At 45.7% G+C, this 20,888-nt stretch overlaps 1 protein-coding gene across 3 annotated transcripts in view; it reads left to right on the top strand.

Moving 5' to 3' along the window:
- Positions 1 to 2,377: 2,377 nt before the first annotated feature.
- Positions 2,378 to 20,888, top strand: part of grid1b (glutamate receptor, ionotropic, delta 1b) — a 558,563-nt gene continuing 540,052 nt past the window's right edge. For 2 of the 3 annotated variants that reach the window (XM_040014037.1, XM_040014036.1), the window contains exons 1-2: positions 2,378 to 3,331; positions 20,383 to 20,538. In XM_040014037.1, the coding sequence (XP_039869971.1) occupies positions 3,250 to 3,331; positions 20,383 to 20,538 (238 nt within the window). In that variant the 5' untranslated portion in view covers positions 2,378 to 3,249. Of the gene's footprint in view, positions 3,332 to 4,596; positions 5,916 to 20,382; positions 20,539 to 20,888 lie in introns of those variants that run through there. The other variant, XM_040014039.1, reaches the window with a different exon arrangement.

The raw sequence follows: 20,888 nt of genomic DNA, 5'->3' as shown, positions 1-20,888 counted from the left end.
TTTTACCTGACCTTGAGATATAAGTAAAATATAATTCCTTTTATTTTTGTATTGGAAACAAATGTTGACAGGTTACATCATTTAACTGAAACGTCACACTGAGGAAATGTTTATCTTTTATTAGCTGATTTCAATAAATGTCCAACAGAACAAGTAACGACCATAATTTGCATTTCAGGCGCTTTATTTCACCTTCAGAATAAAAGCCCCGCAGTAACAGCTTGCTGCCAGTAGGAGGTGTGATGTTCCACCAATGGAGAGACTCCTTTTAACAAGCCTGTGTCATTTCAGGTCAGGTGTGTGTGTGTGTGTGTGTGTGAGAGAGAGATCAGGTACAATAAAAGTCAATTACTTATGAAGATTTCAATCATTAGGAATATTAAACATCTAATATCATCTAATAATGTCGCGTGGAACCCGTGTAGCTCCAAATTGCCTGAGTTTTCATTAGCTGAGAAAGACCTGCTCACTCCTCCTGGAAATACATTTTTCAGTTAACATAATGACTTTTAAAATAATTGATTCTAATTAAGAGGAAGGAGAATTTTCTCAACCCGTAGAGGAACCATTATACTCTGAATTAATTTTAATAATTTAGTGATGCATGCTTTACAAGTGGTAAAATAAAGACGTCTAATACAACATATATTAGACATGTGGCATATCCTAATATCACTATTTGCATGACTGCAGTTTAATTCCTGCTCACAGATGCTACACGGCACTTTTCTACTTATTTGTTTTAAAGATTATTGATTGAGTGATGATGCCTCATGTTAATGATCAGGATTATAATGGAGGGATTGTGTCATTTAGATGAGCACTGATGACTGTAACGATTATTACTGGTGAGGGTGCTGACTTTATAAATGTATATTGATGAAGATGACAGTGTGAACCCCTCTTACATTCAAAACTGAAAACATTAGCGAGGTACACGTGGATTGGCTGAATTTGTAATTGGCTGGAGAGTGTACATGTTTGTCCACAGATTCACAGTCAACTGCATAAAAGTGACAGAGCTGCAATCAGTCGGAGCTCATTTTAGATCCTCGTCAGCTCAGAAACATATTTGGGTGCAGAAGTAATAACAAGCTTCACAGTTTTCCCAGTGCAGCTGCTCTAAACACACTCATTCATGCACATTTTAACAAATTAGCAAAGGCTAATGGTGAAGCCTCATTAACCAAAACATCATCTGCGCTCACATAAACTCACTCGATGTTGTGGTGTATCTGCACAAGCACTCAGTTTGATGTGAAACCTCATCAGCACCTGTTCAGTAAGAGAACGGGAGGAGTACAAATCAGACTAACTGCAATAAGAGTAATGCTTCAGTTTGTTTAAGTCACCCTTGTTCCTGCAGATTCTACTGAGTCTATTAAAGAATCTATTAAACGAATCTCACTGCGGTCTGCTTTTCTCTGCTGGTGAATATTCTTTTATTCATTTGACTCGTCAGATACCCCTGCAGATACTTTTGTCCCTTCTGACACTCCGTACAAAGAAAGTGTGCGGGGAATCCAGAGGAGCTGTCCGGACCCGCGTGGTGCTGAAACCGTCAGCTGGAAGGTTCCTCTCGGGTTCCTCAGCAGAGCTAGACTTAACCGAACAATTAAAAGACATTTCTGAGTCATTCGCAAGAAATATCCTTTAATTGTAAGGTCACGTGTAGCAGTCTTGCACGCAGGGTGGCAGCCATCCACAGTCCGTCACAGCCCCGGTTCACCTGGAATGACATCGGGGGAGAGGTCATGACGTCACAGTGTCACAGTCAGTGGTTTCAAGTCACCAGAAAACTCGCAGAGTGACGCGTGCAGTGGAGGCATCCTCCCCACGGTGTGAGGGAGCCGCAGCTTCAGGGCTGCTGGGAGACACTCACCTGCCTTCATCACTCCCCTCCTCTCCCTCGCAGCGTGTCTGTGCCACGGTGCGTCCACGCATAAACAAAAAATAAAATAAAACCAAACCCCACGAGTCTCCGTTTTTGGTTCTTTCCCGCTCCGTTTCTGTAGAGCCTCCACTCAGCGCTGGGGGAAGATTTTACGCACGCTGCGACGCCCAAAACCTGTGTGTGTGACACCCGGAGCTCTGAGTACGTCACGGGTTACAGGTGTTGCGGTTGCGAGGGAACCGCTTGAAAGAGGAACTTGTTTGGTTTTTAGGGTGGTGTAAACCTCCGACAGTGCGCAGCGCGTCACCCACGACCTATCCAAGCCGCCCGGAGGAAGCGCAGATCCGCGCTGCTGCTCCACTCCAACACATTCATTCATACAAACCCACGCAGACCCACGAGAAGCACGAGACGTTTGCGACAGAGGAGCCGCGTGCTCTTCGTCTTTCTGTCACCAGAGAGCAAAAAGAAAAACGCGACACATCGCGCGGGTCTTGGATTTACGCACGGACACCGCGGTCAGAGTCACGCGACGTGACCGAACGACACGCAGGCAGCACGGCCACCGCAGCGGCCGCGGAGTGTCCGTGAACTCCGGACGGAGGGAAGAGCGCGCCGGGCTGTCTCGAGTTCATCACCGGCCCCACTCGGTAAAGACAAATAAAAGCGACCCACGAGTCACGAGCCCACTTGCCACCAAGCCAGAGTCCAGGGCGCCACCACCTCCGCACGTCTCCTTCGTGCTGCGCTCTCATCCATCCCTCCATATCCATCTCCAGCCCTCGCCTCTCTTTTCTCCGGTCGGGCTTACAGCGCCGTAGATAGAGGCTCCGCAGTCACGTGGGTCGGAGGAGAGGAGAGAAGGACCGAGCGAGAGAGAGAGAGAGAGCGTCCCTCCTCCTCCTCCTCCGCAGTTTGCAGTGTGTTATGTCTCATACTCGGAGGTAGAGAGTCAGAGCTGCTCGTCCGGCGGATCTCAACCTCTGAATCCAACCCCCGTGTCTTCTCTCATCCTTCCCCTCTCCCCTCCTCGCTCACCCGGGTTGCTTTCTCTCCGGAGCCGCGGGAGCTTCTACGTCTTCTTTCTCTCGACTTCAGCCAACAGTTTGCTCTTTTTGGATTTGGGTTTTTCTTCTTGGACGTTTTGATGAGTACTCGCTGCTGATTTCACTCAGCACTGCTCCTCGCTGCTGCCGCTGCCGCCGCTGCTGCTTCTGCCGCCGCTGCCGGTTTTACGCACCGACGCTTATTTTGGATTTGCTCGGCAGCACCGCTGGAGAAAAACAGAGAAAGACAATAAGAAGCTAGAACAGCGAGGTGGATCCGTGGATGCGCCCCTTTGGCTCACGCTGGAGATGGAAACGCTGATATTGTTATTTCATTCCCTGTGGATATTGCAATGCAACACTGTGAGCGCCGACTCCATCATTCACATCGGTAAGAACCGGCCGGGGCGCCTCTCCTGCTGCAGGCAGAGCCGTGCTCACGGCTCCACGCACGAAGGGAAATTTGCTGTTTTAAGTTGAGTCGCTGAAGAATTTCAGTGCTGAGTTTTCGGTGCCGATTTTCAGCCAGTCAGCCTCTTCTTCTTCGGCGAAAAGAGACTCGACCTGATTATCGTTCCGATCCGTGCCAGGGTAACGTGTAGGGAAGGGGGGGCTGTTGCATCCAGCCTCAGACCCACGCAGCGCAGACCTGCTAGAAGTGCCCGCAAAGTGTTGCGCCGCGCCATCCCACCACCCCTGCATCTCATCCACAACCCCTCCATCCTTCCCAGAGAAGGATGCGTAAAAAACCCCAAATCTGAGGCTGGCAGGAGAATCTGGCCCGACGTGGGTGTTTGGAGGGTTTAGTTTCACCCATCCGCCTCCCTCTCTCCTTCTTCCTCCTTCACCCCCCTCCCCACTCCCTCGCCTCCCCTCATCTATAAGCCTGAACTTTGAATTGGACGTGAGTGAAATGTTAATAAAGCGCTAGGGGAAGAGATGACAAAGGGGACAAACACCGACTGTTCGGGCTGTGAGCGCCGCTCTCTGCTCGTGCGTCCTTCTTGATATGATAATCCGGAGATTTTAGTGAAGACACTTATTTTTCTTTCTGTTTCTAGTCGAAAGAATTGAGGGAGGATGCAGTGAAGTCAGTGAGAGGGGGAAGGCTGAGACGCAAACTCACAGCAATCACGCACTTTTCACTTAAACTCCCCAGTTTGCACTAATCCCACTCAGAGGCTCCGCTCGGCCTTGAGGTGGTTGGATGCAGCACGCCTGCAAACCAGTTTAGAAAAGGAGAAATTTCAAATATTAAATAAATAAATAAGAGTAATCAGGTCTCTCCTGCAGCTTCGGCCATCGAACAGGGCCGGCAGCAGCACTGCGGTGGCCTCATGGTTGGAGCCAGGAGAGGGAAGAGAGAGAGAGAGAAGCGGATGTGGTTGGAGGAGGTTGTAGAAAGAGCAGGGGGTGGTGGTGGTCTCTCTCTGCGTGTGTGTGTGTGTGTGTGTGTGTGTGTGTGGGGGGGGGTGTTAGAGCTATTGAGTCTCAAATGAATGCACTTCCTACTTGACTCTGTGACATGTTGCTTCTGAAACGTTGCATCTCCATTAAGAGAAAACTAAAATGTCATTCCTGCTTTGATGAAAACATCATCAACACACACACACACACACACACACACACACACACACACACACACACACACACACACACACACACACACACACACACACACACACACCAACCAGTAACATGAGGTGAGTCTTCGTTTCAGCACTGAGATGGAGATGGCTCGTGTGGCAGATTGCTTTGTGTGCCAGCTCTTTAGGTTTGGCTTCGTCCTTATTTGTACATGCACAGATGACACTTAGAGGAATTAAAACCTGTTGTTGGCCATTTTTCAGCAGCTCCTCGTTCGCCACAGAATGAATCTCAGAGTGTAGATGGAGGGCTGCACAGATGGATGGCTACTTCACTGTCCCTCGGGAGAAAATCTGGATTCACTCGGCTCATGGCAACAAGAGAGAACAGTGATACCAGATTATCCACAACACAGAACAGTAAATGCAACAAATCAGGGGTAGGATGAGGGGGTGGGGGGTGATGCCAGTCAGAGCAGGCGTGAACATGCAGCTGGTGCTGCTGGCGTTATTTATGAGCAAATTTGGGAGCTAAACGAAGAAAAATAGAAGCCATAAGAGTTTAGAGATGTCAGAGCTGCAGGTAGAAAGAAGCTCAGTGCTCTCTCCACGCGAGGAGGAGCTCGTGTCCAGCCGACAGAAAAATGAAAATAAATGTTGCAACTTGTGAGTGCAAATCTCGCCTGCAACCTCTGGTGTATTGTTGCGTGTCCATACCTGTGGTGTTGGTCTTGGTGGTGGAGCCCTGCAGATTCTGCTTCACAGATACGTGAGGATTCTTTGTTGACCAGGATGTGCGTGTACTGTACTCTTCAAACCAGATTCTCTGAGTTTTCTGCAGGCTCGGCCCCCGCCTGCCTGCTAAAACAAATCATATGCATTAAAATATATCAGAAAATCTTCCTTGATCCCTGCACAAGCGTCAGCACAGTTATTGATCGTCTGTGGGTTTATTTATTCTGCCACAGTTTTGTATAAAACCTTCCTGCCTGGTGCTACGAGGCTTCCCGGTGGCACAGTGTTTAAAGGCTTTGAGTTCTTTAGCTTTCATACGACTACACTCGGTTTTATCGTTCATCCAGAGAACCAGTGATGCTCTTTTATTGCCATGAAGAGGCAGTTGTGGTGTCTGGTTTAGGTAAGACTTATAGTTTTGGTTAATCCCTGGTTTCCTGTTTTATTTTGAAAGTATTTCTTGTGTAACTCTTCATTGGCTTCCTGTTTCATTTCCTGGCTTTATAATTGTCTTTCCCACCCTAACTGTTTCCACCTGTGCTTCCTCAGCCCTGTGTGGGTTCAGAGCCTCGTCTCACCTGATTTGATTGTAGTTGCACCGTGTGTTGGATGCTTTGGCTGATCCTGCGTTTCCTGTTTTGTGAGCTCCTTTCTGTAAGTTTAATTAAAGCTATTTTGGGATTTTTCACACCAGACAGTCGGCTTCTTTTGTGGCTGCACCTGGGTTTGTTTTGCAAAATTATTCTCATTATTCTTCTTGTCGTTTTCTTTTTAAATCAGAAAAGACTTTAACGTTGGTTGATCTGGGAGCGTTTATGGCCAAGTCAGTGTGTAGGGGGAAGGGTTGAAAGGCAGGTGGAGGTGTCATGGAGAGTGAAGAGAGTGACGGCTTCACACTGCAGAAGCTTTGGACTCTTACAGATGTTTCAACCAGGAATCACTAAGAGTTGGATTTGAATCAGAGGGAGGCTCTGGCACACTGGCTCTTATATCCACTCCCCAGCATCAGGTCCCGTTTGAAACCACGTAGACTTTAGTGGGTTATAAGCACCAGTGGAGGGTCACTAACCCCACAGCACCTGCTTTGTGTCCAATATGGAAGAAATGCCACAGATTATAAGTTATGTGCGATTATTTGAGGAAATTCACATAAATAAAACAAAGAAAGATGCTTTTGGTGAAGCTTGATATATGATTTTGTTTTTTTAAAAATGCTATTAGTGTTTATTTTTATTTCTATAAATTCTAATAATAAAGAACAACAAGGAGGAAGAGAGTAAGACAGAGTGATGTTAGCCATGCGCTGACGCTCCTGTTTCTGAGGTGAGGACGTGCTGTGTTTCCACTTTTCCCCTTAATTAAGAGACCCTTCAAAAAGTGTGACTCAACATGATGTTGCAATCATCGACGAGTGAGAGGCTGTTGTCACCTTTGTGTCTGCTATTGATCGCAGTGCATTTGATGGCTCAAAATGTCTCATTGCAAATCATAATCCCAGCGTGAAAAATGATCGTTGTTGCAGCTCGTTTACACATCAAAGACCCTTAAATGTGTACATGGATAAATATACAGTAAAGACAGATTGGCCTCATCCTTGTAGATGCAGACACTTTGTCTGATTGTGTCACTCGGCTTCCGTCGTTCCCTGAACCTACTGACAGTCTGGCTTGGCAGCAGAGCTGAACCTAGATCAGATGTGACATGTTCCACTGTCGGCCCCTGAAACCCCTGCCCGAGCATCTGTCTCGTCCGGCCGCACTGCTTATCGTCGGTGACATATCCCGGTTTGTTTGTCCCTTCCTCTCTGCTGCTGCCTGTAGTGGCTCAGTGGCAGGCAGAGGGTGTCGCAGGACGGAGGGTTGATCTGTGAAAGAGCAGATTTGGATGAAAACGTGAAGGTTTGTGGCCTTCACTCAACCTGCTTCAGCCTTTGACCCACTTAATGTGTCCGTGGGCATTTGTGCAGTAAAATCCTGCTCTGTGAGGTCCGAGGCCGGGCAGGTTTTCGTCTCATCTCCTCCCAGCAGCAGCTGGCGTCTCTAATTAGTCCCGCCCTCCTTCCTCTTTGGTTGAATGTGCACAAAATCAGTGCAAACAGCTGCCTGGGAAGGAAAGCTGTGGTCAAGGAACATCAGTTTGTCTGATTGGAGGTCAGGGACAGGAGCTGCAAACAGGTGGGGATGGGGCTGGAATTAATGTTGGCCTTTAATTAAATATCAGACATCAAGCTGTCAGCGAGCTACAGTCCTGACATGATGGCTGCTCTCAGGGGGCTCATGCAAACATCTCTGTTCAGAGGAGAGGAAGGTGAAATCATTACGAAAAGAGACAAAATATCAGGTTGTCAAACCTCTGCAGACGCGCCTGCAGACCGATGAATCAGCCATGTTGAGACAATATCGAGCTGTTGTTTGTAGGAAACATGACAAACATTTGTGTCTGACAAAACTCGACAAATACATTCGTTCAGCTCACTCTGCAACAGAGAGGAGAAGCTCAGCATATCCCATATGTTTATGTTTAATAGATAAGATATCTTTGTTCCGCTGAAGGGAAATTTGAAACGCCGCAGCTCACAATAACATTTCAGGCCAGCTTCGGAGTTCCTGTTTCAGCGCAGCAGAGCACAAATCATCAGTTTAGGTTTGTAAAGACCCACGTTCCCCCAGCAGAGGGTCGCTGCACGCATTCAAACTGAAGTGAAGGCTTCAGCGTGCTTTTCTTTCCCGCTCATCTTCACAGCTGATGAGTGGATCGCCATCCTCGCAGAGACTCGTCCCGTTATTGGTTCATTCCTGTTGAAATGGGTTCCTTTTTCTTCTCACTGTCACATGGTGCTTTCTCAGAGGTCATCACTGGACAGGTGCTGTTTCTTCCTCTTGTGTTGCTTTTAGCAGCAGAAGCTCGTGCAGGTGGCTTCATTTTGTTTTTCCATTCCAATATTTTCCGATTCTCAACGCCTCGCAGATTTGAGGCGACACCTTTGTTACGGTCACCTGCTTAAACACCAGTTAGACCATATTATCATCCGCTTGGTGCGGAGAGCGTGTACCCACCACTGTCTGTTTTTCAGTCTCGTCATAAAACACATCTTTATATCTGGTGGTATTTCATTGTAGTGGTTTTTTAAACTGGTCGTTGTGTGAAATCAGGGATGCGGTCATACTTTACTTTGAGGTTTTTAATGCTTGCTCACAGCCATATCTTTTTTGTGACAGTCTTCAGCAGCTGTGGATACGATGCAGACCTTGTCATGTAAAAGACGTTATATATGCAAGCTCCTATTGCCGGTGTCTGCCTTCATTCCCTGATGCTGCTGGACTCAGGTTGTAGCTCTTCCTGTTCCCTGTGGGCTGTTTTCCAGATCTGAAGGTCCTCTAAACGCCCCTCAGGCCAAACGGATAACAAGTCACTTTTTATAAGGAGCCTGAGGAGGAGAGATTACCCCATCCCACGAGCCAGGCAGCTGACTCGGGATGATTTACGGCATCAGTGTGGCGGCTAGCAGGAAGAGAGCCGTGCTCATCCGTCGCCCGGCTTTGGAAAGGCGATCTCGAACTGCAGGAATCCAATCTGTTGAGGCTGGCAACGCGAATGAACAGCTGCGGCCTTTTCTCGCCCCACCGCTAAATAAGATAAACTAACCCAGTTAGGGAACAACGCAAAAGGCTTCCCGCACTGTCTCAGTGAAGGCTTAGCCAGGCCATTTACCTCCACCACCTGCACACACAACACACACACTGAACAAGGAGCAGGCGTCTCTCACATAATGCAGCAGCCTCACTTTGCGGACTGAATGAACGTGGCTTGCAGCAGAGTGCTTGACCCTGCGAGGGCATTAAAATACTCTGCAGAGAAACGTTAGTGTTGCTTCAGATTCTCTGTGACAAACAGAGGAGGAGAAGCGACTGTGTGGGCAGGCCGGCAGGAGCAGGCCTGGAAAAGGAGCCGGCTCGACTAATAACAGGGTTCTGAAAGCTGCTGCTGATGTTTCTTTCATTGTTTTTGGTCCGTTTTAAGCTGCTGTGCAGACTCGTGGTGATTGTCTCTACATGCGACTGATCCTCAGCACGCTAACTCGGTTTCAAATTTGAGTTTGTTTCCCAGGACGGAGAACCGTTCGCTTTAAACTTGACTGTTTCACCCACATGGCCGCTCAGTGTTTAAGTGAGGTGTGCTGATGAACACGTGTGTATCACTGTTCTTCATCAACACGTCCACAGCCCTGTTCTTTGTTGTTAATTATGCAAATCTGAACATGTAACTAAAATATGATGATGCTAGCCAAATGTAGCGTTGTCTGTTACTCGCTGCTTTGAATTCGAAGGTTAATCTCTCACATTAACCTCACATTGTCAGCATTTAGTCTTTTCTGTGTTTAGCCTGTTTTACCTCGGGAATACGCCCAGCGCGGCCGCTTTGCGTGCCAGCTCTGATGTGGCTGCCGGAGCCAATTCAAAGTAGTGCTCATGATTCCACACGACGTACCAGAGTGGGCTCCCAGAAGCAGCTCCTTTCACGGTGAACTCGGTAAACACCCTCCTGATGACTTCATGGGCTCAGACTAACGCTTGACGTCACTTTGAATGAAATATTAAGTCCAGACTCTGCAAAGTCATCCTGAGAGTCAGACAGGAGGATTCAGCAGGAAATGCTCATTAATGAGCGTGCACCAGTCCATCTTTAAAACATCGATGTGGTGAAAACGTTGAGTCTTGAGACTAACGGGCATCAGGAACCCGTGGGTGACGTCACCGTGGCTACATCCATCTTATACACTGTCTATGTGATCGTCCTGAGATGCATCAAGAAAAATATCATTTCAGCAGTCGGGTTGAACTTTTCCACTTTTCCTGCTGCTGTAACTCAAAACAGCTGCTCGGGTAAACCACCTGACCCTGGTGTCATCTCGGGCAATGCTCTTTTCTTCACCACCCTCATCAGAATCTGTAGCGCCGCAGATTCGATTTCTAGACTTTGCCCTTTTCTTCGTCAACACAGCACTCGATCCTGGTTCATGCTCTCACCTTGTGTTTGGATTATTGTAGTGCCATTCTCTCCGCTCTCCCAAAAAATCCTCCAAATCGTAGAACTCTGCAGCAGGTTACGTCCAGTGTCATCCACCTTCATTGGCTCCCGATTCCTCGATGTATCCAATACTAGATTTTGCTTCTTATCTTCAAAGTTCTCACTGATCTTCTCCTCTCAGACCTCCTTCATCCTCACACTCCTTCCTGTGCCCTCTGCTCTCCTCGCTGCTCCTCACTTCAGACATGAACATCACGGTTCAAGCTAGACTTCGGTCTTTGGTCATGTTTATCACCCAAACCAGTATTGTTGTTGGTAATGGTGCTTTTGATGGGGCGGTTTGGAGAAATGTTGATTGCTTGGTTTGATGTGAATAAAGGTTTAAAATGTTGTGCCCATTTACAGTATCGGTGTTATTATTCCCCAGTTTAAATTTTTTGTTTTCAAACCTACTTGTCTGAAATTGGCCTTTGGGAGGACAAATAATGTTTTCAATTGAATAACTACAGGACAATTAGAAGGAAAACACAGACGGCCTGAAAGCAAAACAACAAAAATAAACCAGGATGGGAAACAAACAAACACTTGAGCTTTTTCCTTTTAAAAATGTTCAAATAGATGAAATTTCTTCGAGTAAGGAGGCTGCACACAATGCACAATGTTTCCTCCTTTTTCTGTAAATGTATTTGGAGTCTTTTATTTGGCATTTACTTTTTTTTTTTCAGTCCTTCCATTTATTTATTTTTTACTCTGGCTAAACTGAAGTCACGTGCACACGTGCACAGGCTCTGCTTGGGTAGCTCATGGCAGAGATGGGTTTTAGAGCCCCGTCCTGCAGATGCATCTTTTTAAATTCTAAGCGTGGCCCAATGATTGCTTTGTTTTGAGACGCTGAAGCTTTGACGCATCGGTACATTACAACACGTTACCAGTTTACACGGTCCGTCAGGACTTCTGGTTTAATTTGAAGCTTCTCGTGTTGGATTTCTTGTATTAGATGCTGCTGCTCGCTGATGTTTAACAGGCTCTTCCAGCTGCAGCAGCTCGGTGGATCTTAATATATGCCATATTGTCTCCACAGCACAACTGATCTCGTGTATATGACTGTCTGTTATGAGAGCCAAAGCTAATCTGCACATGTGCACGTTTCATTGGCATCAGCGTTGCTAAAGATTATCGGTTGTTGAACGTGAGGAAGAGGAGCTCAGTGCTTCACGTGTCGGGTGAAACTTTGTGGGTTTGAGTGAAAGGCTGAGGATGGAGTCGAGCTTCAGCCGCTGATGTCTGACTGTGAGAACATGCTCTGTGCTCACAGGCAGGAGGAGCTGGGCTGCTGGGACAGCTTTTTTTCCCCTTGTACGCCTGAAGGTCACGGTGCTGCAGCGCTGCTTATTTGGATGTTTAATTATGATAATAGCGCCGCTGCATCCTCCATTGGACTCTGGGGAAATGTCACCCAAACTCCTGGTTGCTATAAATCTTCTCGTTGTTGTGCTGCTTTGTGTTTAAACCTCCACATTATTCATTTCACTTCCACTGTGTCCAGGATCAGAATAATATCCAGTTTCCACAGAGCGGATGTGAAGACTAATTCTCCGCATCACCTGACCCTGATTGGCATGTAGCTTCTGTTTTTGTTGCCATTATTGATGCAAACCTGCTAAATGGAGCTTTTCCTCTTCAGTGGTACTTAAGTACAGAGAGCAGCAGGACGAGTTCAGCTTTGTCACATTTTCTTCTCTAATCTGTCGTCGTTTGCATCGCTCCTATACGTCTATGCTTGTCTTGGGTTTGAATCCATTTCCTGTTTTATTTCATAAACGTCCACCTTCATGCATTTCACCGTGGCTTCTGTCATTGTTCTGTTTCCTGCCAGTTGTCTTGCCAACCTGTGTTCAAAAAGCCAATCACTGACAGCACAACTACTCGGTCCTTCTTTGAGGTTCGGCTTCCCAGTCACTTTGTTTCATGAATAATTCTTCATGATTTTCTTTCTCGTGGTCTACAGTCAGTTTTATTTTGTACCTGCCCCTAAGATGTGGTGTTTGCTAGCTGACAGACTGTGTGCGACCTTTGACCCAAACTAAACTTTAGTTTCACCTCAGGCAGATTTAAATGGCGCTGACAGAGGATGGAGCAACATGTTGGTTTGTTTTAATTTAAATATTTCCACCATTTAAAGACTTGATGGTATTAGTGGTCTTTCTTGGTTAAATATATTGGTTTTGGTTCAAGTTTTGAATTTCAAAATTTGTTATCGACCTACCAGGTTTGTTTGGAAGTTTGAACTCAGCATGAATCATTTCAGCCTTTTGTTTCTTTCCCTGACGTTTCTTTGAAGGACTTATATTGTTGCTCGTTCTTCGTTTGCCTGCTTTCCTCATCCCAGTTAATTTCACCTGTTCTGTAGTTACACGTGAGTATAAGAATACTTCAGCACAATATATCCTCGTACATAACACAGTCATCCAAATTGTGTTTAATGAGCTCCACAGTCACACAAACATGTACAGTATTAGCATCCAGCACTAGGCTTTATTAAACCGGTCATTGTAGAGTCCTGTTTGTCATTGGCATCCTGGTGAGGGCAGGATCCACCACACCACCTCTCGCTGAGGGAGGCTGGAGGACGATGCAAAGAATAATTTGCACTCTTGCATGTAATAACAGTCGAGTGTTCTGCCACGTATGTTTTATTTCCCTGTAGTTTAGCCTACCAGGGATTTGCCACATGGGCTGCTGCAAAGATAAATGGCAGCTTTTGTATTACCACTTATTAAACCTTTAATAGGATTGGATTTTCCTGTATGAGGGTGATGAAAGGAGTGAGTGTAATTGCAATGACTGTGGGTGCCGACATCGGCCTCTTCCGCTGATTAATGGGCGACAGAAATCAGAGCCGGCATAGGTAGACCAAAGCCAGCGGCGTCTTGATACTGTCATAAAAGTCCCACTGTGGCAGCACCATGACTGACAACATCTATATTTATATTTATTTATTAGTTGCTGTTGTTGATGCAGGCTGGCAGAACAGTAAATGATCTATAGGAGTCCTGATTTTCACAGTAAATGGACGTCATTCTTCAACATCCACGTTTTCAGTAACGGGTCGGGGTTATATTTGCTTCCTTTTTATGTGGAGTATTGACCTGTTGGGCAAACCTCAGTGGAAATCTACTTTAACATGTGGCTAAAATGCTGCCTAACCCTAACCCCACACAAAGTGATTTGCTGGCACTCTGGTGGATGTTGAGAAGCTAATGTGAGGAAATCTCATGTGTGAGCCAGCCTGCAGTCACAGGAGCTGTCCTTGGTGCTGAGAGGGAGGCAGCTGTACGAGTGTTTTCCTGAACAGACCTGAAGCCCTCTGCATTTTGTTTCTTTCCTTCAGCTAATCCTTTCCACGCAGCCTGCATCAGGATGTCAATACATAATACAAAGTATACAAGCACCAAGCAGTCATTCTCATCCCTTTTTATTTAGGCCTCAGTGTTACACACAAGCTGTCTATGGTGTGAGTGCTCGTAGACATACTGACACGCTCATGCGTTGATAGACTTGCAAAGGCAGGGTGGAGGTGTCATGAATCACACACATATCAGTCGGACACTGTGGATTTCCCCCCAGGTTTCCCTCACAGTCACTGTCTGGTGTCAGAAAGTTGAACGTGAACTAAAATATCTGCAGAAATGTTTTTTTGCAGACTGGGTGGGCTCAGCCTCGTCCATGTGATTGTGAATGTTTCCTGTTGTTTTCCCTCTTAGTCTTTACATCACTTCCTGTGTTGTTTTGAATGTTAGACCCTCACGTGGCTTCGTTTAGATTTTTATGTTTGTTATCTTTCCTGTTATCGTCTAAACTGAGATCACCTGTGCCGTCTCTGTGGAGTCTTCTCTTGTGCTTTCTGCCATCTCCTTGAGTTTTGTTTCCAGTTGTCCCGTGTGTGTGTGTGTGTGTGTGTGTGTGTGTGTGTGTGTGTGGGTGGTTTGGAGGACTTTGAGAATCCGTAAAGGTTGGATTAAATCAAATACCGGTAAAGATTTAAAACTAAGAGCAGCCGCCCTCCTCCTCCTTCGGTTAATGAGCGTTCATCCTAATGATTTATCTTCAGTTTGCTGCAGTTTAGTCTGAAAACTGTATTTTATTTGTATATTGTTTACAGAAAAGCACAAACAAAGACACGAGTTTAAAATCCTCATCCACAATCATAAAGTGTAATTACTGCCCTGAAAAAGAGAAATACATGCTTGCATATTTTCCCACTTAGCTCTAGTGTCTGTTTTTTGTTTGTTTTAACTTTAATATAAAAATAAAATAATTATTTCATCTCTTGTGCTGCTCACCAAACTGGAAAACGAGCCTCTCGGCTCCACGTCGTTCCCCTGTTTTAAAGTAGCTTCACTGAAAGTTTTAACTTTGGAGTAAAATGTGTGTAGATGATGGAGACGGTTACACTGCTTCACTTTTTCCTCTTTTGACGTTGCTGTCAATCATCTGCCTTCTTGCTACAAATGCAATGCATAAATAATTGGAGGGAAATGTTCTTCTAAATAAAATCTATTTGCTGGCAGCAGGTGGTGGGAAATAAAATCTGAGAATGTGGTGACCCAGTGAGAGTCCCAGCCGCTATAAAGCCTTTCTAAGATTAATAGGTCAAGCAAGAAGCCAGACTTTATGGTCCCAGCTCTCAGAAGCTGCTAAATCCCCAAATAAAGCAGCTGCTTTTTCTGGTATATATATTTTTTCCCACCCAGCTTGAGCTCTGGGACTCACAGCCCTGGACTCCTGGTTGATTACCTGCCAGCGAGGGGCGGGGGCTTGATAAACTTAGCCGCTCCAATACATTGTTTTTGCATCAGTGGTGAATAAATGGTTTTTGGCTGCTGGCTGGTGTGAAGTTCCCACCTTGTACGTGGCGTAGAAATGTTTGCAAATATGCTGGAAAGGTCAGCCAAGCCACACATTAATTTTCCAACTTAAACAGGATTCCCACATTTCTGTGGCCTTTATTAACCGTTCAGCTTATTCATAAAATTCAATAATCCAACAAAGTTTGTAAGCCGTTCTGTGGAGCAAATGGATATCAATAAACTGTGGTTTAAATGCCAAGAAATACTGTGACAGCACGTTTTTAATGCATTTATGTAATACTGGTCGATACCCAGCTTTCATGCATGTGAGATGGTATCGTGAGCGTCATGTCTCGATTATAATCGTCATTCCTCATTAAAGCTTGCAGAGGCCAGGCTGTTTTTTCCCTGTTGCTGGAACAGCAAGCCTGTCAGATTAAAATGCATTTGTTCTCAGACTGCATTCACCTGACAGTCATGTATATAAAATCTTTATTGTCCCAGGAGACAAATTTGCTTTCAGTCTGCACAGTTTTGTCTCACCAGGCGGACCGCCAAGGCAGAAGGAAAGAAGCTCCTGCCAAAGAGAGGCTGTCCTCCAATTTAAAGTGGAGTATGTGAGGACAGATGGACGCCGGGATTTTTGAAACGAGTGCGGATTGCAGGGGTGATTTGTGCGACTCACTATAGCAGGTGTTAAACATGCGACGGCTCTTTTGTTGCGGTTTTAGGACTCGAGTGTAGGCAGACGAAAGAGTTTGCAGGCGGTGCATGTATGGCAGGACATATGTTTGCTTTTGTTGGGAACAGCAGGGCGAAGAAGCAGGAAACAGGATGGGTGGAGTTACACTGGAGGAGGTTTGTGCTGTGAGAGAGATGAAAATAACCCGTAAGATGCAATTCACCTGTTCATTAATAAAGTAATCTGCACAGCTGTTTAGTGAACAGTCATAATTTAAAGTTGAATATCCTCAGTGTGATGTAGTGAACCGAACATTTGGATCAGGGTTGGTGGAAACTTCAAATCGTGTCTTTACAAATGTCAAATGTCTTCAATTGTCCTGATTCAGGACACACAGCCTTGAAACGTGCTTGCAGAGCGATTCATAGAAATGGTGCCGACTTAATGTGAGCAGGAGCCGTGACATCTCAGGCCTCAGTGCAGCGACAGTTAAAGCAAACTTTAATGAAACATCTGAGCTGAACGGCGCGCACGTCTGTGTTTGAACAGGGGCTTATAACGGCAGACATGAAAGACTCGAGCGCCTTTGGAGCTTTTCTGGTTTCACATGTGGCTCAGCTGCTTGGATTCCCAATTTTAAAAAGTTATCAGCACATCTTGGACCCACACATCTTTAAACTTGCGTTTCCCCACATGCTAGCTGCTGAGTCTGTTACAGATCTGAGACAAGGCGTTCGTTATCTTGCCCAAGAACACTTCGACATGCAGCCAGGAAGACTGAGATTGAACCACGGACCCCCTGGTTAGTACCTCCTAAGGCCTCGGCCACACAGGACTGGAGATCAGTTGGCAGCAGCTATGCTTGGGAAAAATGTGCATTCCTGAACTGATTGCTTTCTGTCATCAAGTCACAAAGAGGGAGCTGCGCCTTAAACAGAGCAGCAAGCTGCTCCCCTGGAGTTTGCATTGAACGTGTTGATTTGTTTGCAGGTAGTTAAAGTCGCTAGCTACCAGCCGAGCGGCCCTTTGCTGCATGTCTTCCCTCACACTCTCCCTGCTTTGCTGTCCTCTCTTCACTCTCTAGTAAACTGGAACTTAAAAAGGCTTCAATCATTGGTCCATTCCAGAAGCAACAATCTGTTGGACTTGATCAATCCCAGGGCTCCTCCCATTTTACCACCATTGCCCTCCACACTCTCTGAAGGGAAAATGATCAACCAAAAAACCAACAAAACTCAGGAAACGCAGTGGAAGTGTGACGAGCTAACAGCTATTTACTGTTAGCTTGATTAAAACTCCCATCACCTGCATCTTTTTCTCACAGCAGTGATGAATCCTCTGCTGGTTTCTGTCACTTCCACAGCTGGTCCGTCACATTATTGTGTCCCCAGAAACACTCAGGCAAAAACTCCCCAGGAACACGGAGGGGCTGACCAAGGACCAGCTCAGCCGGAGAAACCCCGAGGTCCTCCTTTACTGAGCTGCACAATCCCACGGAAGATGGTCGACCCAGTTGCCACCTGCTATGTAGGCAGTTGGCAACAGTGAGAAGGAAAACCATCCTTTTAACAGGAAGAAGCCTACATATGTGAATAATCTTCAGAACATGCGGTCATACTTTAGTTTTTTAAACTTTAAACTCCACTCTTCAGTCACCCGGCTGCTTATTACTGCGTCAGCCCCACTTTCTGCCACCAAAAACTGCCGAGTCAGCAACTCTAAAATCTGCCCTTTGTAATTGGGATCAAAGAGTTTTGAGGCTCATTAATCAGCCTTCAACTCTTTGTTGTGTTTCTTCGACTTTAGATTGATTGCACTTCACCGAGTGTTTGGTCTGCACTAATGTTTAGGTGCTGTCTAACTCCCCGACAGATGATCGTGTTCGCTGTTTTCTTTATCAGTCAGAGGTTTTAAAGGGGACATGAAACGCGACACAAGGCTAATTTACACCACTGAGCCCTGCTCTCATAACCTGACATAGATGCAACTGTCTGTGAAGCTGGATTCAAGAAAAAAGAGCTTAAAGTTTCAAAACATGTTTAGCGCCATCTTCTGTCAGTGTGGAACGTGACATCATGTGGTTGGTTGGTTGGGGCTGTTGGGATTAAATAATTTGCAGTGCCTCACTAATGCTATGCTTTTTATTAACAGACTTGCATTCGTTTATGTTAGCTAAGCAATGGCAGAACCGATAATACAGAGGAAAATAACGACACTAAAACTAAAAATCACTGTAATGGGACCTTTTAATGGTGTGGCTGGTGTTTAGTGGGGGAGTCGTGTGTTTTAGCCTGTTGGATGAACTTGCCCTTTAATTCTGGGAGGTTTGACTGTGAGCTCACAGAGATACCCGTGGGTCTACAGTCCACCTCCTCTCCCCTTGGCACTCATTATTAATTAAACTTGTTGAAGTTTGAGGCTCACCAGTCTGCTGTGGCTGCGAGCAGAAATATAAACCTCACATCAATCCCCCCACCGTGTCTCTGACAAGCCTCATTCTTAATTGAAAACGCCCGACTGACTGCAATTTCAAAAGTGGATGATTGATTGATCAAGCCCAGAAGCTAGACAGCGTCCCCTGCGAGGAAGGCCTTCAAATCCACAGCGAGGCTGAGCAGAGTTCATTTGGATACTCGGAGAGATGAATGAGCACAAGCAGCCTGGCAAATTGAATTCTCACTCGTAGGCAGGAATTTCTTAATTGTGCGTGACAAATTTCCCAAACAGAATCTGGAAAGTTTCATCAGCCCGTCCATTTGTCTACCCGTCTGCCCCTCTCTAGGCCTTTCGGTCCATTTCTGCCCTCGATCCGCTCGCATAGATGTTTAAAACCGGACAGAAGCTCATTTTATACTTGTTTATTATTCATTTTCTCACCACGAATTCCCCTTTGGCTTTTTCATAAAATGAAATGCATGCATCATCTCAACGATGGGGCTCGTGAGCATCGTGGAGTAAAACACTCCACCCAGATCCTGAAGTCTTTCTCAGCTGCAGCAGCTGTTGATATCTACTATCAGACCCCGCTACTGGTTTGATAGCTGGAGGCTCTACCTCCCATTTTACTTTTAAAAAAACAGAGGAAGCGCAAGTAAACCGACAGTCTAACCCTAACCACATCATATCTTAGACCTCTGCTGAGGTCTAAGATATGATGTGGTCTGATTACTCGATAACTCGTGCTTGTATGTGAGGAGACGGATTCAAGGACACGATTGAAATAAACTGTAGCGCTTTTGGGTTTTTAGTGGTTTGTGTTTGCATCATCGATGTTGTGTAAGAAAGGAGTTCTTGTTTTGGGGGGTTTCAGGTGGCTGAACATGGTCTGCTCTTTAGCATCATTCTTGTCTCTTCAAAAAACGGAACAGGGGAAGTAGGGGTGGGCGATATATCGAATATACTCGATGTATCGCGAGTTGTTCCGCATGCGATAGTTAAAATGGCTTCATCATAAGTTGCCATGGCAATATTAAGCCATCTGCATGTAATTCACTGTAAGTATTTTTTCCCACACGCTGCGAATACGTCATTAATAACCCCTCCCAACCTGAAAATGTTCTGCCTGCTGCACTGCGCTGAGCATGTGTGTTTATATGCTACCAGAGAGGGGAAAATATGGCGACAGCAGGAGTTTCAGACGAGCGAGAGTAAGAGACTCGCTGTTGTTTGGATGTCGAACTAAATGCAAAACAAAGGGTAGCAGTACCCTGAAATTATTCCACTTGTAACAGCAGTCTGGCGAGGAAGGAGCAGCTAGCAGGTCCAGCGGGCGTGTGGTGTGGAGGTTAGCCGGATAGCTCGAAGCCAGTCAGTTAAATCAAACGGCGTTACATCGGTAAGGTTTCTCCTGAGAACAGAACACGAGCTGCATGTAATAGCTGCCGCTGTACTCACACACCCACTAGGAGACAACAGTAGGGCAACCCCCCACCTAGTGGTGCTATAACACCATAAGGGTTATTAAACACTGCATAATTAAAACAGTCTTAAACTGCCTATCAACATCTCCCCACACACCAAAGAAAACGTTAATTAAACCAGCGGTGCCACCCGTGACTGTTCTAGATCAGTCGTTTTTTTTTTTTTAGTCACTATCTAGATTTTATTTCTGTAATTTGAGTTCATCACATTTTATATTTTATACATTTTTATATCTTACAAGTAGCAAAGAACACCTTTTTTTTTTTTTTTAATTTCAATCGTTTTATTTTGTCTCGTGAATTCTTTCTTGATGTCTTTTTTGTTTGTTAAAGGTCTGCTGTTGACCACAGCGAGAGACTTACTGTCACAGTAATTGATGGTTAAAAATTGGTTAGAATAAAACATTTTATTCAGATTTTCTTGTATTTGAAGTAGGAAAAAAATACTGAATAGTTGCAACATAGTTGATAAAGGACCGGAGACCATGTGTTCTAGCTGACAGGAAATTTGAATACTGATTTTTGCTGAGATATATATATTTTTTTCTGTGGAGATAATAAAATGATAACTGGGTGGTATTTTCAGTAGAGCAGTGTTTGAGTCCTTAACCTGTTTACACTCCCTGTTTCTACCTGTCCAGGTGCGATATTTGAGGAGAACGCAGTGCAGGATGATCAGGTGTTCCAGCTCGCCGTGTCTGACCTCAGTCTGAACGACGACATCCTGCAGAGTGAGAAGATCACACACTCGATTAAACTCATCGCGCCCAACAACCCTTTCCAGGCGGTGCAGGAAGGTAAGGCCGCTGCTGCGTTTACGTCACGTGATGGCGGGAGTGTCAGATGATTTTCGACCGCAGTGCTTTCTGCAGTTTCCTGGTTTCCTTGCTTCTTACACTCCTGCCTTGGACTGTTAATCTTTAGATTGTGCGGGTGCCGCCTCTCGCTGAGGTATCCTCACAGCTAATGACCCAGGTATCAACCTCCTAAATGCTGTTTAAATCACGGCAGCTGCAGCCGCTCTGCCAGAGCTCTCAGAGGACGCTGTTTGTCTTTCATGCAGCTCCACAGAGCCCGTCCTTTGCCTCTTCTTTCCTGTTTCTCAGGGTTTCCTCTGAGATTCATTCTCTCCGTCTTCTCTCTCTCC

The sequence above is a fragment of the Simochromis diagramma genome, unplaced genomic scaffold (assembly GCF_900408965.1).
Source record: "Simochromis diagramma unplaced genomic scaffold, fSimDia1.1 OVJJ01000669.1, whole genome shotgun sequence".
Lineage (NCBI taxonomy): Eukaryota > Metazoa > Chordata > Actinopteri > Cichliformes > Cichlidae > Simochromis > Simochromis diagramma.
This window is presented reverse-complemented; position numbering and strand designations above follow the sequence as displayed.